General features: G+C 38.9%; 2 protein-coding genes across 3 annotated transcripts in view; one reads left to right on the plus strand and one right to left on the minus strand.

Annotated features, from left to right (window-relative positions):
• Nucleotides 1-25: 25 nt before the first annotated feature.
• On the minus strand, nt 26-12,640 carry SAXO2 (stabilizer of axonemal microtubules 2). The gene is made up of 4 exons (XM_056345278.1): nt 12,471-12,640; nt 6,169-6,348; nt 4,725-4,927; nt 26-3,190 (listed from the first exon to the last, which is right to left on the minus strand). Exons 1-4 carry the CDS (start codon nt 12,509-12,511, stop codon nt 2,208-2,210), a joined length of 1,407 nt encoding a protein of 468 aa, XP_056201253.1. The 5' UTR covers nt 12,512-12,640; the 3' UTR covers nt 26-2,207.
• The window catches only part of EFL1 (elongation factor like GTPase 1), a 122,610-nt gene continuing 121,758 nt past the window's right edge, over nt 12,621-13,472 (plus strand). For both annotated transcript variants that reach the window (XM_056345276.1, XM_056345274.1), the window contains exons 1-2: nt 12,621-12,682; nt 13,229-13,331. In XM_056345276.1, the coding sequence (XP_056201251.1) occupies nt 13,241-13,331 (91 nt within the window). In that variant the 5' untranslated portion in view covers nt 12,621-12,682; nt 13,229-13,240. The remainder of the gene's footprint in view (nt 12,683-13,228; nt 13,332-13,472) is intronic.

A 13,472-nucleotide genomic window follows, 5' to 3' on the forward strand; every position in this document is an offset into this window, starting at 1 on the left:
GTAGGTGGCAGCAAATGACTTTCCATAACTCAAGGGGGGAAGTGACTTAAGAGCTGAAAAAACAGCTGTGAAAATTACAAAAAGCATCTGGGCTTACTCACAGACCCAGAGGAGGAGCCATTTCAGCAGAACACGCAGGCACACGTAACTCCATGAGTTCAGATTGCATTTTCTTGCTCCCTAGAAAAGAGAGCTGGAGGATATTAAGAGCTTCTGTAAACTTCTCATGAGGTACCAAGACTGTGTATAGGTTATGGACTTGGGTAGCTGTAACCGTGCAAAATTTTTACTTTTGTTTCCTCAGTTGTGGCCAGACAGAGAATGACTCAAGTTTCGTAAAGAAAAGGGCATTGGTAGTTTGTTTTCTTCTGTGGTACAGAAGGATGACAAGGAATTGGTCTTTCTCCTGTCCTGCTTTCATAATGTTACAGATTTACATTGCCCTTGTTCATTCCCAATCCAAAACATGTCTTTACCAGCTGGGGACATGAATAATTGTCAGAGAATAAAGTTTAATCGAATTGTTGTTTCAATAATAGAGTAAGTCATATTACAAAAACACAGTACAAAGACAGAAATTACCTAAAAGTAACTGATGCTTTGATAATGTCTGGAGCTCGCTTGCAGTGCTTTTCGGCACAGCTAATACACTCAGTTCTGCTTTCTTCCTTGCATATGATGCAGTTCCTGCTTTTGATGTTTCCATCATTGATCATAGTCCTTTTATTGGTGATTTGGCTTATGACGTACAAGCACGTATGTCTTCACAACCCAAGTGTCTGCCCTATACCAATGTGTACATGATATGCAATACTGAAAAATAAATCATACTGAAGTACTGTGATAGAACATGATAACAGAACTATTTATTGGGACTTGCTTAAATCATGAACATAATAGGAATTAAATCGGTTCATCTAGATTTCCCAAAATCAGGTAAAGATACATAGAGAAAAAGCTAAATACCTCATACAGAAGCACAGTCATTGCATGTAAAATTTCTATAAAATATTTGTTTTCCGTGTATTTGTAACAAATAATTCTTTGAAGAGTAAACAGGCTGAAGCAAGGCTGTCTAGAGATTTCTGCACCTCAGCTGGTACTTCTTTTTTTAGCTGAGTTTACACTGTTTTCTGTTTATCTCTACATATACCTTTATAGTTTTCTGCGATTTTCCCCTTCAGACTGCCTCTGCAGTGAACTTTGGCGGTAACTACAGGCTGCTCAGCTTTAAAAATCAGCAGGATTGGAACTGTGGTGGATGGATGTTAAGTTTTTGAGCCTGATTCTCTCTCTGCTTCCTCACCGTGTACCTTAGAAACTTGGAAAACAATCATCTGTTAAATCTCTTTGTGAAATTTGATTTAATTTGCACACTGGGTTGAAGAATCACCGGGCTGGGGAGGACACACACTTAGTGTGTCAGTGTGTCCAAAGCTTTGCATCAGCTTTGTTTCCTTTGGAAGCAAGGCTGATAAAGCGTTATCGGGGAGGTTAGGAAACAGTCCAATGACCTGCTTTTTATGTCTGAGTGATTTCAAGTATGTGTACAGAAAAAGAACAGGGTTACTTCTTGTTAATTGCTATCAGAAATTACAGTGTGACCTTTGTATCCTCCTCAGAACTGACTGAAGGAAAAGTAATGATGACTAAAGCTAAAACCAGGCTTTTAGAAATGCCTCGGTGTCATGGGATGCTATCTTATGATAACAAAATATAAAGAAAAAATTCTTATCAGATTACTCTGATTTCCAAGTATTGATGAGATGAAAAACTGGACTGATGAGATAATGAGGTAATTATAGTATTATTTGCTTACTATGAAAAAGAAGTTATTATCAAAAGATACTTGCTATTTTGCAATGACAGTAATTTGATTTGCAGAAAATCTGAGAGGATTTAATGTATAATATATATGCTTGAGATGGAGCATAATGAAATCTAGGAAGCCAAGGAAACTAGAATGCACAATCAAAAAAAGAATAAATGCCATGTAAGATGCATTATTCCTGTAATAATTGGCAAATCTTTATTAGTCTTGTAGTAAAGTTCTGGTTTTGCTTTCATTGTCTTCAACCTAGTAGTTTAAATGCTTTTCAAAGCAGAATTTGCATCATTTAATTTTCTTTCAGCATTGTTTAAAGAAAAAATGAACAAGTATGATTCTAATTATTTCACCCAGGCGCTTGAAATTTTGCATTTAAGTCTTATGACACAACAGCTACTTCCTTTGAAATAGGATTACTATTTGAGTCGGAAAATTCTGGAGTAAACGGGCGGAAGAACTTGTGGCCATGATAATCTGTGTTTACATAGACATAACCTGGAGGAGATGGATAATTTGCTGGGCAGATCTCTTGTTTCTTTGGAGTATATTCTGTGTGATACGTGGTTTCATCTTGAAAAGGAGCTGAATTAGGCACTATAGCATGTACAGGTTTGAAACTTTGAGCTGGAACGATCTGATGTGGTATGTAATGAGATTTGAATGTAGTTAAATCACAAAATTTTCCTGTGGGTTTTGGAATTTCCTGTTGTTTCTTAGTAATCTCTTGCCGACAGCTGCCCCAAGCTTTAAAGTCTTCTTTCGTTGTAGTACACCCTTGAAAAGGGGCATCGGTGGTTCTGCCATTAGAAACTGGTCTTATGGGGACAGCAGGAGAAATCTCATGCTTAATGTAATCAAGATGGCTCGTGGAGGTAAAATCCATTTTGCCTGGGGGTGGAACATACGCTTCTGTTTTGTGGACCTCAGGCAAGGAGACCAACCATTTCTGAAAACGATCCTGGAATTCAGTGACTCCATTAAAACGAGCACTGGATCCAACTTTTGCATTTTCAGGCTTGCAGGTTTTTGCAAGTTGCCCAGGTAGTCCTTTAAAATCATTCCTGTGGGTTGTGAGATCTTCAAAGGGTTGGTTGCTTGGCTTGTACTCTTCTTTTGATCTTACAAATGTTGGTTCCAGTTGATGTGCAATATAAGAAGTGTGATGGCTGGTAGTGCTATCAAAAGGCGTATCTGAAAGCTTGGCTACACAAGGAGGTTTAAAAGCTTTTCTGGGATTCAGTTCCCTGGGAATAAAGTCATCTTGAAACGTAGTAGAATTTCCAAACTTCTGTGTAGGTCGATGGTATATATGCTCCATCTTATTAGGTTGCCTTCTTTGAACTTCCCATGATCTATAGTCATCTTTAAGGCAAAACCAAAACTTCACCATAAAAGCGTTACTACTTAAGACAATTCCTTTTAAATTAAGCCAAATTATTCTGGTATTAAATCTTGCAAAACAAGGAAGATGGATGTCAGTGAGAACGATAATGTTATCTGCATGTCTGTGATATGACAAAACTGTCTTCTCTTATTGGTGTGATAAACCCAGACAAACGTACATGATGCCCTATTTTGATTGTTTCCTCAAGGAAAAAGAAAATGTTGCATGTACATATTTAGTGTGTGTTCTGTACAGAAAATAGCCATATACAGGTTTTATATACAATATCTTACAATTTACTTAGAGGTTTATGTAAATATGCAAGACTGAAAGGAACCTTATAGGTCACTGGGTCATGTTCACTACTGATGGGGAGGATTCTCTCACTTTCAGTATCAACATTACATCATCTTAGAGCTTGTTGGGATTGTTTTTTTCTTGCGTCTGAGTTTTTTACTACCAGACTGTTCTGCTATGGTTACAAAACGTATTGTCCCGTCTAGACTTCTTCATAGGCAGTTGAAATCAATCTGTTGTCTTACAATCACTGCACTTGAGCTTCGGTGTTTTTAACTCCTTACTCCCTATTGAACTGCTAACATACATTTTAAATGAAACAGTTGCGTACTGTCTTAGTTGTATGCTGAGACTACGCTACATTATTCATTATTTGCTAACCTACTACTCACATGGTAGGCTAAAAAGAAATATTAGATTTCCTTATAAATTATTTACAAATAATAAATAGAATGTATTTGTATAAATGCATTTCTATCTAGCATAGGCCTAAGCTTAAAGCTAGTGAAATATAACTGGGTTTTTTTTAAGAGTCTCTTTCCCACATTTTATCCTTCCAACTCTTTCTGTCACTGTACTTTCTCCTCTGCTCATTTTGCACCAGGCATTCTAACTTTCTGTTTTAGCAGCCGTATCTGATTCTCATTATTTCAACTATCTTTTCGATACAACTGGCCCTCATCATCAGGACTATGTTGATTTTCATCACTCTAGTAGATCATATTTCAGCATTTATTTCTACTTAAATTGGGCCTACAATTCATTACATGTAACAAACTCGGTAACTCATTTTATGTGTAAAATTTTCTACTGGTATAAAGTATATCAAGGTCACTTGGCAGAATGACTTGAAAGATTTAGTACCCTTGTGCTGACCATTGTAATAGAATAATTTGTGTCAAACCAGATCATTACTAGGATGATATACAAGCTATACAGTACACAAGACAGAAATCTAAAATCAACTTTCAACCAACTCTGTGGAAAAACATATATTACATAAGGTAAAACTATCCGAAAGATACATCTGCAGTTTAATTACTACCCACTCTTGCCTGAGATAGCCAACCAGGTGTATGTTAGAATTTCTTTATTCCTAGCCAAGAAAACTTTAGGAAGGAAAGGAAAGGAAAAATCTAGTTTCTAATATAGATAATTCAGAATACTATCTTCATTTTGGTTATTTCTCTTTCTAAAGGTGACATATATTATTACCTTGATAGGTTGGTATGGTATCCAATTTTCCTCCTGTAGTGTGTTTTCTCTCTAGAGGTCTTAGTAATGTCACTGGTTGTATTTTATGAGCATTATAATCTTTCTGGTATGTGGTTCCCAGTTCTATCTCTCCCTTCTTCGGTTTATGTTCCTCTTGTACCCGAAAAGGTCGCTTCACAATATCGTATGGTAAATAATCAGATCTGAATTGGGGGAAAAGGAAACACTGGTTAAAAGAAGCTTCTTTTTTTCTGATGGACTCACTTGACATTTTTCCATTATATAGAGAAAGAATGACTTATAATGTTTACTCTGAAAAATCAATCTGATGCCATATGTTAGAGGGATAGCAAGGAGGAAAGAAAACCATAGTACCTAGAACTAGGGCCTCTGATGCATGGTATAACCTTTATTCAGAGGTAGATGGTGAAGCAACTTTTTCAGTGCTCTGGGTCTCATTCTCAGTTTAAAAATATTCTTTAAAATACCTGAAAGAAGACTTGAAAAAGTTGCTGTAATTTTCCAAAGAAATGATCCAGAAACCAGAAGCAGAGCAAAGATAAAACTACAAGTGGCAGCATTTACCAATTGCATGAGGAGAACAGAATATAATAAGAAACAACATTTCACTGTTTTATATGGGCACATTACGTTAAAAGAGCACATATTACATACGTAAGTGTTTAAACAGTATATGCAGTACATGGCCAATCTTGCAGAATGGCATTAGGCCTTTATATACATGTCTCTTGTTTTTTTTTTAATAAAGTTGTGCCCTTGTAGATTAAAAGACAAACAATGGAAAAAGTAAAGGTTTATGCTCCTGTCACGTTATTAGTAATGAATAAGTGATGTCTTTTTCTATCTCTTCAAAGATTTCTAACTCCTGAAGACTCTCTGAAGAAGATTCTTTGAAAGATGCTTCTTAATTTCGTAAGCTTAACATCAGAGTCTGTGCACTGACAGGAGAGACCTACTGAACACTTTACAGTTGGCTTTCTTCATACTTCTAATAATTTAGAACTGTCTAAATAAAAAAATCCCTGTTCCTTTTTCTTAAGGTTTCATTTTTCCACTATCTCAGATTCCACACGTGTGCTACAGAAAGTTCCCCAGCTTGCCAGTTTTTTTTAGGCTTGATGAGACCTAGATTTCCAAAACAGGCTGCAAACAAAGACAATTTTTTCAGGTTATCTTTCGAGGTTAAATGATGCTGTAAAGAATACAAATCTTTTGTATGCGTGCTTTGCTATTTTTTATGACCTGTTTTGTGGTAAAAGTATTTCTACACTCAAAATTTATACTTTTAAATATGCTAAAAGTGTAAAGGATGCAATGATTGCATTTTGAAAATGATTGCAGCACAATGTTCAGTCCCCCCTTAAGAGAAAGTATGAGAAACTTTATAGAGTAATTGTAAAACACACTGCTTCAAAATGTTTACTTGAATGTTGTAATTCCTTCCATTTTCCCGCAAGGCACTTGGTACTCTTGCTTCGGCTTACAGCTCCAGGGAGGAGAGATGTTGCTATACTTGGGATATTTTTCCACATACTCTGTTGTGAGGCACGGCTGTTGTCCATTATCATAAATCCTTGTGGGTTTATGAGGGCAGCGATGGCGCCTGGGTAAAAACACATCAGATGAGATCACTTTGAATAGTTTCGTTTAAGGGGAAACCCCGTACCCTATCTACTGGGAGTGAATAACAAATGGGGAAGATTGAACAGTGTCAGTAGCCTGTGTTTAAACTGTTTTCTGAGTGATAAAACACAAAATATTGTGCTGATGACATAGGTCCCAGAGCACAATATACTAAGACAGTAATAAACAGTATCAATGTGTGAGTTAGTGCTTCGTATAGAATGCACAGGATGGATAGAGTTGATCTCAGTCCTGCATCACCACCAAGATGCACTTTCTTTTTTTTAATCTTTAATGATACTACTAGTCTTACTTGTAAAAATAACTATGTTTCATGCCTCTTCTCATATTGTCTCTTCTCTACTGTTTTCCCTGATTACTTGTCTTTTTATGTCTTTGCATCTGCTCACCTACTTTCACAACTCTTGATTAAAACTTTTGATTAAAATTCTAGTGCTCTGTAGGCCATTTCTGACTTTTCAACCCTTTTTTTTCAAGCACTGATTCAATCCTCTATTCAAAAACTATGTTTGTTTAGAAGTAATGACATCTAATAGGTTTTATTTCAATTATACCTGCCTGTCATCGATATCTATTTTTATGATGCCATTGTGTTAAAAGGCATTGAGGTATATCATGACTTAATTTATTACCTATACCTTGTTGTTTTGCATATATTGTGCATGAAATTCAAATGTACATGTTATTTTCAGTATTGCTTTGAAAATCTTGTTATATTCATTCTAATTTGTGAAATTCACTGGTATTTCTCTGGTAGTTTGTTTCAAGCGTAGTTTTAAAATTTTATGTGGCTGATCTGATTATTATTTAATCTCTCCTTAAAGGTAATGTATAATGAAAGATTTTGTTCCTACTTGTGGCTGACAACTTGCAATACTGGTTCAGATATAAGCAAAGGGAAGTAACAAGAAATATTTTTTTTCAATAAATGTGTCCTGTGAAATCCTGTACGTGAAAAGCAAAAATAACTAAAGAACAAGAAGAGTAAAAGTGTACAGCTCTTACTGGGTACAAATAAATTCAAGTTTCAGGAAGCTAGATACCCAAGGAATAGTTTGAAGGTCTGCAGAGCAATTTAGCTAGTACTAAACACCAAAAAGGAAAAAAAATAAATTAAACCAAGGTAAAATAAAATACACAAACAGACATGAAGAACTCCTGCTGGGAAACATAAAATGAAAAAAAACCCAAACAACAAAACTAAAAGAAGTTATCTGGAACTGGAGATCCCTAAAGCTGGCATTCCTTTGGGCTGCCTGACTTTGCCAGCTCCGTAGTTCAATAAATGAGAAATGAAGTAGCCCTCTCTAAGAAGCCAGATCCTTTTAAAGTCTCAGGTGCTTACTCCTTTTCAATCAAGTGAACAGATAGTCAAGTAAAATTGAGACCTATTCAGAACATAGCAAGGAAAGGAAAAAGAAGGAAAGAACAGGAAAGGCAGGAAAACGAGGAGGTGAGTGTATGCTATTTCTCAGCATGGTGCTTGCCTGCCACTATGTTCTTCATGAAATTCAGTTACCACCTTAGTAATACTTTTCCAGTAAGTATAAACAGCATACGCTGTATCAGGTAGCATCTAAAAGTTAACAGCTAAAGCAGAGACTAAAGCCATTGAATGTGTGTTTTGAAAGCTAGTTGAAATATAGGGTATCGAATTATAATGTTCTTCACATATTTTTTAGGCATAAAATTCAAAGGAGTTTGAAACAATATTGATCTACAAAAACTTCATTTTTACAGTCTTCAGTTTGCCATAAGCTGGTCTAGAAGACCAATCACCAAACAAAATACATTCTCTTTTCTGGTATCACCAGTCTTTAAAGACTTAACTCTCTCACTATTTTCTAAGTAATATTGCCATTATATCCCCTGTATTGCTGAATGTTCATGCTACAAACAGGAATAGATACTAGAAAAATAATGACTTGCAGACTAAGTGTGTAGTTCTTGGCAGATTCAACACAGAGGTGAAAATCTAATGTATCTCTCCAAGGAAAGAGGGTTTTGTAATTGCATTAGAATTAATTTCTGAATCAAAAATGTCCTTGATCCCAGTCATTTCTAGCATATGAAATAATTCTGCCTCTAACTATGCACAAAATTACTTGAAATCAGATGGGACTGTTCAGGAAGATCCTATATCCGGCTCTGTGCTGTGAAAGAACTTTCAGTGGGCTTAAAAGGCAACATAAAATTACTTTAATATCAATTTAATTTTACGTGGAGAATAGGCATTTTTGGTTAACTGATAAATCTACTTCTGGATGTTGTCCAACTGGTAAACAAATAATTTTGTTTAGATAATAATGTTATAAAACTGATTGCATAAGGCATCACAGCTCTCTAGCGACGATGCTAAGAATCGTCAGAGAAGACAGATTACAGCTCTGATAAATATGTTCCTTAAAATTTGGCCAGAACTCCTTGAGTCACTGATCATTTTAAACTTGTTACTTATAGTTATCTTAAATTCAACCCCAGAGTTACTGATAATTCAAATTAATTTGGTGAGAATTTGCCTTCCCCCATGACTGACTGATGCCTGCTTTGATGGATTATTATTCTTTCCCTTCTTTGAGGGAGACTAACTATCTTGTGGCTTGCATAAGATCTTAACAGTATCTCAGCTAAATAGACAGTATATGGGGTCTCCAGTGCCAAATGCTGTTGCTCTGATTGTTTTAATAGAATGATGCTACATTTCACTTATTTAGGATCTGGCACACATACAGTTATCTTTTATACAGTGCTAGCAAGACCCTTGAAACTTTCCCACAAAGTATTTTCCTCCTAGAGAACTAGACTAATAATGAGAAAAATTTAGTGGTTATCATCATAAAAAACTTACTAAAAAAACCCCAGCACAACAAAGTTTTTATTTTTTAGCTGCCAGTGTACATGCTGTGGCCTGAAAGACAGAAATTACATATGGACATTGTGGTTTTGAGTCATCTACTTTCCTAGTATTGAAACTAGGAGACCTGGTAGTTTTACTGGGTTTGTGTTTATTTACATGCAGTCAGTATGAGGACTTAAATATTTCATATTTTACAGAAATCTTCCTCTTTCCTTTTAATTTAATGTTATTCAGGAATCTAGATTTTTATAATGATAACAAAAATGCAAGAAATGGAGAAAGGCTGACATTGAGAAGAAGATAAAACAGTAGTTTATATCTCAAAACTAAAATTCTAGGGTTTTGTATTATCTTTTATCATAGACAAATAGTATTCTTGAGTGTAGAGAGGTCATCAACCTCAGAGGCTTTGTTCTTCCTTTAAAAGCCAGATTTAACATCCGATATTTCCTGTTCAACATTGCTATTGAGCTAGCGATCTGAAGCCTGACTGTACTTGCTAGCAAGGGGTAGATTTCCACATTTGGAACCTACAGGAAATAATCATGGGTCCAGTCCCAAGTAAGACGAACTCATACCTTCTCCACATCAAAATATACCACTTCTAAAATAAGAAATGGATCTGGAATATCTTTGGAAACAATACAGAATCCAGCCATTACTCAATGCACTTTTGAGAACATTTTTGTGGTTTATTAAAAAAACCCAAACAAATCCAACCAAATGTACATCTCTCCCGTAGCAGCTTGAAAACAATAATCATACTGCCTTGACAGTGTCTTATGTTACTGCAAAAGTCATAGAATCATAGAATTGTTTCGGTTGGAAAAGACCTTTAAGATCCTTGAGTCCAGCTGTTAACCCAGCACTGCCAAGCCCACCACTAAACCATGTCACTGAGCACCGCATCTACACCTCTTTTAAACACCTCCAGGGATGGTGACAACCATTTCCCTGGGCAGCCTGTTCCAATGCTTGACAACCCTTTCAATGAAGAATTTTTTCCTAGTATCAAATCTAAACCTGCCCTGGTGCAACTTGAGGCTATTTGCTCTTGTCCTAAAGCCTTAAGAAGCTAGAAATTATGTCAGTTATTAAAAATGGAGAAGTCCCTAGCATTGGATCTATTTTGCAAATTGATCTTTGAGCATGCTCAGCACTGGGTACACTTCCAGTGGTTTATCTGTTGACTTTGAAAAAGATCACCTAATAGGCACAAAAAGTGATTCAGTCTCATAAGAATGAATCTATTCAAGATATTCCTAAAAACCTTGTAACAATTATTTAAGAGCCCAAGACTGCAACCCCTAAGTATGAACACTAGCATTCAGGTGTAAGCCTTTAATAAGTGGATTGTGTAAGTTACAGTGCAAAAAAGGTCCTTGTGGAATTCTGGAGGATCTTCTTATTTCCGTGTAAAGAGAAAGCAGAATAAAGTTCTGTCTTACTGCCTTTCCTCCCCTGTATTTGTAAAATTTTTCTGATTTTTTTTTTTTCCTTCTGCAAACAGCTAGGAATGATAATTTTCTTCTATTTTATTATTTATAATTTAACACTAATTATATCTCCACAAAATGTCCTGCAAATAGCGAAATGATAACTTCTACAAAATATCAGAACTTTTTCTTCACTTTGAAATCTCTTCTAAGGTGTGTGTGCATTGCAATATCCAGGTAACACTGCCAAGCGACCAATCTTCCCCTAAAAACAGAAACACTATAACTACCCTGAAGCAAACACAATGTGCTGCCTAAACCAATAATGGCTTAAGATTTTGACTAAAAATTTCAGTGATCTTTATTTTAAACCACGATTTTTTGTGCATGCTTTATTCAATTATTCATATTGCTAAACCAGGTTTTTGAATTGCGAATTTTCAATTAAGTTGAACCTCATTTTGTGCTGTCAGACTGTGTTATCTCACCATCCTTATACTTGAGCATAAGCCAGATTTGCTATCTTGTCATGAAAACCATGTGTTCCAACTCTTTATTAAAATAGGACTTTTGAAACAAAATTTTGGGGCAAACTACACCTGCAGTCTTGGCCAAAAAGAACATGAGAAGCTTTACATGCTGCCTGTCTCTCATCTCTGTCTACAGATTAAAAAAAAAAAACAACAAAAAAAAAAAAGTGGCTGATGAACAGGTAAGGAAAACTTCCCAAACAGACAGCTAAGAGTGCATCTGCTATACAAACGTCGAAATGAAACAAACCTGTAGTTTGTGGTGCACTACGCAGCTATAGGGGTGGCCCTGTGCTTCCAAAAGATAGTGATCACAGTCTTGTGATCTTGTAACTCTCCTTGCATGTAGTTAAGACTTTTTTTTTTTTTTTTACTATTAAGGACTGGATCTTTGACTCCTAGGATGATTATTTTTCTGGCTTTTTTTTAAAGTAGATGGAGAAGAAATTGAAAACATTAACAGTACTGTCTCCAAACCTATAAACATTTATCTGAATTTTGCAAGGTTTAAATCCCTTAATATTTTGGGAAACCCGACTTGTGAATTTTTTTGCCTATGGCATTGATAATATTGCTTATAGAGCTGTAATGGTAATTTTAAACAAAAAATCACCTGCTGTACCCTTTTATGCCAGCTTCCCTGGGCCAAAGAGGTTCTATTACAGTGATGAGGTGTGTGTCTCTGTACAGGGTCATTGAATGCAAAGAAATAGCAGAGCTTCTCCTCAGAGTGGAGAGTATTATTGGATGTGGTGTTAGAAAGGCAGGTGTATTAAATCTATTTTAAAGGCTGCAAGGTTTGCACAGGTTTCTATCAAGGCTGATGTAGCCAGAACTTTCCTGAGGGTGGCTTTGGCTGCTCAGCTTTAGGGAAAAGCCTGATCCTGAGGTTTAGTCTTTGAAAGACTGTCTCCACTCTTTTCTATTTTAATCTATCTAAGATCTGCTTTTTCCCCTGCCTGATTTAAACATACCACTTCATGTTTACTGAGCGGATCCCTTTCAGAAAAGAAGGAAAGCCTCAAACTGTTGGAACAGCAGTGTTACCCTGCTCCTGCCTTCCCACCGCTGAGGAGCAGCAAGGGGCGGGCCCGGGCGCCGGCGCACGGTGAGGAGGGGGCCAGGGTGGGGGTGCCCCTGTGGGGGAGGCCTGGGGCGCTGAGGGGGAGCCGCCCCCATCTTCCTGAGGGGACACCCCCGGGGACCCGAAGCGTCGCCCCGCTCCCCGCAGCCCGCGGCGACCCGCGGGGCCGCTTACCCGCAGGTGCAGATCTGGCACAGACACCGCGGCTTCCTCATGCTCCCCTGGCCGCTCCGCCGGGGCCGCCAGCGAACCGGCCCGTCGCCTGGCAACGGCGGCGTCCCCGCGGCGAGCGGCCGCCGCCGGCCCCGGTCTGGCGTCACGAGGGGCGGGGCGGGGCGGGCGCGCGCTTCCGGGAGCGGGCTCGGCGGCGCCGGGCGGGCGCGCAGGTGGGCCCTTCCCCTCCCCCCCCCCCCTTCCCCTCCCCCCCCCCCTCCCCTCCCCTCTCCTCTCCTCTCCTCCCCGGCCCTGAGGGCGCCCCGCACCGCCAGCGGCCGGCCCCGGCGCGGGGTGTCGGGGTGAGGTCTGCGGCCCCCTCCCGGGACACCGGAGGGGTGGGAGCAGCCCCGAGGGGGCGCGGCGGGGGCTGCGGCTGCCGGCGGTGCCCCGGGAGCGGCGGGCGGGGGGCGGCCCGGCCCAACGCCTGGGGCTGGGCCTCTGCGGGGCGGGGGTGGCCCGGCCCGGGGGCCCCGCGAAACGGAGAGCCGGAACCCCCCCGGCTCTTGGTGCTCGTTGAAACGCGGCCTGTGCGCTGTGCGTTTGGTGTCCCGGGGGCTGTACACATGGTGGCGGGGAACGTGACGCGCCCCACGTGTCAGAGGAGGTTTCCCTGATGAGTAGCTCTCGTCACAATTTCCGTAATTAAAAACCAAACAAACCCACAAAAGCTGTTTCTTAAGTTGCTTCCGAAATAAAATGCTCTCCTGCGTTCACAGAGTTAGCCAACCATGGCCCTCACAAGTGTGGGAAAGATGGTTGGCCTCCAGAAGAAGACTTCTGGAATCAGGAATATCTGTATATTAGCCCACGTGGATCATGGTAAGGCAGGTGTTTGTGAGGGAAAACTGTGTGTGTGTGTGTGCCTGTGTTGGTTTGAATGATGGAGAGATCTTGTTTTAAAGCAGTACGTTTTCATGGGCTTAGCTTTAAACTGTTTTAATCCTGGTTCTGAGAAATAAC

The sequence above is a fragment of the Falco biarmicus genome, chromosome 7, assembly GCF_023638135.1.
Source record: "Falco biarmicus isolate bFalBia1 chromosome 7, bFalBia1.pri, whole genome shotgun sequence".
Lineage (NCBI taxonomy): Eukaryota > Metazoa > Chordata > Aves > Falconiformes > Falconidae > Falco > Falco biarmicus.

Excerpts from the sequence above, each read along its gene's own strand:
- SAXO2 (XM_056345278.1), bottom strand. The coding sequence starts at position 12,511 with ATGAGGAAGCCGCGGTGTCTGTGCCAGATCTGCACCTGCGG. Across the intron at positions 6,349-12,470 it reads TGCCAGATCTGCACCTGCGG|GCGCCATCGCTGCCCTCATA; the intron begins GTAAGCGGCCCC and ends GTTTTTACCCAG. Across the intron at positions 3,191-4,724 it reads TACCATACCAACCTATCAAG|ATGACTATAGATCATGGGAA; the intron begins GTAATAATATAT and ends TTTGCCTTAAAG.